Source organism: Cynara cardunculus (genome assembly GCF_001531365.2).
Source record: "Cynara cardunculus var. scolymus isolate 2C chromosome LG 8, CcrdV1, whole genome shotgun sequence".
Classification (NCBI taxonomy): Eukaryota; Viridiplantae; Streptophyta; class Magnoliopsida; order Asterales; family Asteraceae; genus Cynara; species Cynara cardunculus.
The window spans coordinates 3,031,956-3,036,670 of NC_037535.1; the positions used below are offsets into that span (position 1 = coordinate 3,031,956).

At 34.6% G+C, this 4,715-nt stretch overlaps 1 protein-coding gene across 1 annotated transcript; it reads left to right on the plus strand.

The window, feature by feature from the left end:
• Positions 1-2,664: 2,664 nt before the first annotated feature.
• LOC112516565 (profilin-1) lies at positions 2,665-4,216 on the plus strand. The gene is made up of 3 exons (XM_025123679.1): positions 2,665-2,793; positions 3,650-3,787; positions 4,073-4,216. The coding sequence occupies exons 1-3, from the start codon at positions 2,665-2,667 to the stop codon at positions 4,205-4,207; spliced, it is 402 nt and encodes a 133-aa protein (XP_024979447.1). The 3' UTR covers positions 4,208-4,216.
• The last annotated feature ends 499 nt before the right edge of the window (positions 4,217-4,715 follow it).

Consider the following 4,715-nt stretch of genomic DNA (forward strand, 5'->3'; position numbering starts at 1 on the left):
AAAAAACTTTGTTAATGGAGAGGTATTTCCGTTCTTTTATAGATTTTTTTTGTCTTTTACCCAATCAAATTCAATTTTATTGGTTTTTGATTAGCTAAAAGTTGAAAAAAAGGGATAAAAGGACGAAAATGCCTCTCATGTAACATAAATTTTTAACGGTCTTTAAAGGAAATAGACGTGTTTACAGACCATGTAGCCATCTTATAGTTTTGAAACTACACGAATAAAAAGTGTTGTTGACAAACTAGATGGACCAAATTTGTAGTTTAATCTAAATATCTATACTACATTAATAAACATTTAGATTAAAAGTCTTAATTACAAGTCTTAAAGCATAAAGTACTATCAATTTATGCAAGAGATTCAAAAATCTCTTAAGTACAAACTATTATGCATAATGTACAAATGTTTAAAAGATACCATTTGTTTGGTCAAAGTTTCATATTTAAGCAAGTCATATTTACATGAAAAATATATGTTTGGTCTTCCTAAAGTTGTTTGACACTTTGTTTGTTTCCTATTTTGAACCCAAATTCAAATTCAAAGTTTTTTTTTCTCTTGAAGTAAATTGAAATTTGGAACAACAATATCAGAAAGGGTTTCAGATCCTGCATGCACCCCACCCCAACCCTTCAACTTTATATGGGTTTAGAAACTTAACATGTCTGCAATTATTTTTTCAATCGATCTTGCTAATACACCATATGAACCTTCAACTTTATATATTTGTTAGACTCACAATTATTTTTCCAATCGATCTTGCTAATTTCTACTCATTAATCTAATTTGTCACCATCATTCATATTGACTTTATAGGTTCTCGTTTTTAACTATTACAAAATTATTGTGATAAGATTACTCTATTTTATTCTTATTAAATAATATTTATATCTTTATTAAAATATATTTCAGATAGTGCACTTTTAAATAAATAAAAAAGCGCTACTTTATTCAAATCTAAACTGATGGCGTCTTGACGTTCGGGTTGAATCCGTCTTGTCACGACTTCGATATATGGAATCATCTTGCGTCATATGTAGGTGCAAACAAAGATTGCTGAGTGCAACAGGGACCCATAGAGACGCAATAACCGCCAACAACATTTCTTGCTGATTTGAGCTCTCATGTTTTGAGGCTTCACGGAGAATTCAATTTCACCGGGTCGATGTCAGAGACAACGGGGCAGGTTGTCTACCTCACTAGTATTTGAGCTGGATAAGGGCTGGCGAGTCAGCCAAGCAATTTTAGATTCTCGGAATAATCATAATGAGTCCCCAGGAGCCATGAGATCAAGATTGCCCAAAGGAAAGGTCGAAGGTCTAGGCTAGACAAGTCATGGATATTAATTGGCTAATTGGAATGCAAGGCAGGATGGTGAAAGCACCCCTTAGGCTAGCTTGCGAAATCTGTACAGATAGGATCGCATACTTGGTCACCTGATGGCTGATGCTATGGTCGAATGGCGGGTCCATCGTCTATCCCCAAGGTCTCTACGAGGTTTACTTAACTTGTGAAGATTCGCACTTGGTTTATTGCTTGTGCACGTATCTTGAATTTAAAGGATGTCTCGATGTGTTTTTTTAAAGAAATTCATGATCAGATAATTATTTGCCTAAATAATAAATGATTAAATTATCTTATTTATTATTAAAATAAATCGATATTGTGTTTTATATTTTTCTCCAAATCTAACTATGATATTAAAAAATTACTGATCACAATTAGTTTTCAAACTCTACAATACTGATTGGAAAAATGATTATAATTATGCGAGCCGACTAATTCCAGGGCAACTACCTGCTTTGCAGATAGCCCGGAGTCACCACATTTGAACCTCCATGGCCACAAGGAGATTTTTGTTTCTTCTGGGATTTGAATCTGAGACATCCAGCCACTTTTGACCTTAGGAGTCCAAACTCAAATCAATCATACACCACCCCTTATGGTTTTAATTATGATTTTTAGACATTAGAAAACTGAATATTACATATAAGTAATTGTTTTAGTAAAAGAATCAAAAAGTCGATCATAATCAACGTTTTTAAACACTACAAAACTTATCATTGCGTGGTAATCACGTTTGTTTCCGGTTTATACATCTACATCGTTGACATATGCATCTGCTTACTTTTTCGACCTTGCATAACTGCATAATTTATGGGTTAAAACGTTCATGTTCATCTGGTTTGGAAAAGAAAGGGATGAAAGAGGAAGAGGAATAGTAAAAGACTAAATTACCCTCATGTGAAGGACACATATCTCCACTTCACGAATCCAATCTCTATTCTCTAGTGAAAAGTAAAAGTTAGGGACCATTAATGTAATAGATGTGTTTAAGATGCCTAAATCGTAAATTTTAACAAACCATAAGGACTAAAAATGGAATTCAAATATAATTATATAGTTGAACGGGTATTTTGGTAATTTGGTAACGAGGAAGGGAAGCCCTTGAAAAATGGCGGGCGAAAATGGAGGTGATTGAATGGAGGTAAACATCAACAATGGCGAGAAGCTCGCTCCATCTCAACTCAACACATTCATCTTTTCTCTTCAAATTAACCCTGAATTCGATTTTAAATCTCATACTTCCTCATCGTTTACACTCGCAAATTCGAAACAATCACAGCAGATTTCACAGCAGATTTCAATCAAGAACTATTCAAAATGTCGTGGCAAACTTACGTTGATGAGCATTTGATGTGCGACATTGAAGGTAGCGGTCAGCATCTCACCGCCGCTGCCATCTTTGGCACCGATGGTACCGTCTGGGCTAAGAGCGGTTCCTTCCCCCAGGTCTGTCTTTATAATTTGTGTAGAGATTGATTTCATTAACTATATGTGTGTGATCGATTGAAGTTAGGTGTGATTGTGAATCGTGATCTGATTTCTGTTTTTGATATACTCAACAAAATCGTTTTAAGGTGCTGATTTCGATGAATTTTGCTTAATATTGATCTAGTTTGATTTAGGGATCTGAATCTGATCATTAGTTTCTTAATTGTAATATTATGTTATGAATGTAGGATTGATAAACTTGATCATGATATATTACAATTTGTTCATATGAATTTAACATGTTTACAGATGATAAGGCACAGATTTTGTGATTTAGGGCACCATTAAGCTTCATTAACCATGGTAGAACACATTAATTGCTTTCATGATTGGATAACTTGTATATTTTTCTATGTCTATGATGAAGATACAAAACAAACCTATATAGACAAGATCATGTATTTCAGGTTCCAAACCCTAATTTTCAACACCAACTTTCCCTTTTGTATTGTAGCATTGATCAAATGTTGAACAATATCTTTTTTACGGTTTCTTTTCCCTGATTATAAAACAATGCATCACTTCACATTCAGTATATCCTGCTCGAAAGCAAGGGTCTGAAATGAATGAGATGTATGCAGACATGGCCTCTATCCTAAAAACGTAAACCCCATGGTAGAGGAGGACTTCCCATTGGGAATTTGTGATAATCACCGTCTTTATCTAATGCAACCTTAAAATATGTAAAAATGGTGGTACATTTGTCATTTCATTGTGTCTGCTTTGCCATTATACAAAGTGCACTTATATGGAAGTTATAAGGACCTCACTGGGTGGACTAAACATGCTTTCCTTTATTCTGTTATTTTTTCAGTTTAAGCCCGAAGAAATTAATGCTATCATCAAAGAATTCAACGACCCCGGTAATCTTGCCCCCACGGGATTATTTCTTGGTGGCGCAAAATACATGGTCATCCAAGGAGAGCCTGGAGCTGTCATTCGTGGAAAGAAGGTATTCTGACTATTCCCTTCTTCAATGAAAAAGGCATAAATTTCACTTTTAACGAACAAAAGACGAATTTACCCTTGATAGTAGATGGAACAATGACTTTTCTCATCTCATAATGAAGGGTAGAATTGGAAATTAGTCATCTACTTTTGAAACTGGACACTTGTTTTAAGACATACACAAATAGAAACACGAACACTGATTTTGGGACGGATGGAGTACTATTTTAGGAAATTTTCATGATCTTTGAAGTTTAACGCGGGTTTAAATATGTGTTTGAATTTTTAGGGAGCTGGAGGGATCTGCATCAAGAAAACTGGTCAAGCCATGGTGTTTGGCATCTACGACGAGCCAGTGGCTCCAGGTCAATGCAACATGGTGGTGGAGAGGTTGGGCGATTACCTCGTCGATCAGGGCATGTAGGCCCCATCTCTTGATTTTGATATGACGTAGTGTTTTTTTTATGTCTATAGTCGTCTCTCATACGAGGATAAAAGAAGTTATATTTACGGTTTTTTGGGGTTATGGACTCCGCCGTGTATGGTTGCAAGGACTCAAAAACTTGAATAACTTGCCCACTCAAATGTCTTGTTTGTTTGATGATGAACAAGATGGCATAATGTGTGAATAAGAGAAATCTCATATTAATAAATGTATTTTTGTATTTATTATTCATATGTGAATGTTGTCTTTGTGGATTGTTTTGAAATGGGTTTCTGCTGGTTGTGTTGGTTCTGTTTATGATTGTTTCTACGAATTCAAACTAAAAACGAATGTCATTTCAATTCTGATTTGTAAAACCGAATTCAATTTGTGGTTCGGTTTTCGGTTTCAATTTGACTTTTCAATTGGTTTGAAACACTTAGAATCGAAATGAATTTTTGTTACAAGACATCTTAATTAAAAACAAATTTCATATAGATGTTTATAT

Excerpts from the sequence above, each read along its gene's own strand:
- LOC112516565 (XM_025123679.1), top strand. The coding sequence starts at position 2,665 with ATGTCGTGGCAAACTTACGTTGATGAGCATTTGATGTGCGACATTGAA. Across the intron at positions 2,794-3,649 it reads AGAGCGGTTCCTTCCCCCAG|TTTAAGCCCGAAGAAATTAA; the intron begins GTCTGTCTTTAT and ends TTATTTTTTCAG. Across the intron at positions 3,788-4,072 it reads CTGTCATTCGTGGAAAGAAG|GGAGCTGGAGGGATCTGCAT; the intron begins GTATTCTGACTA and ends TTGAATTTTTAG.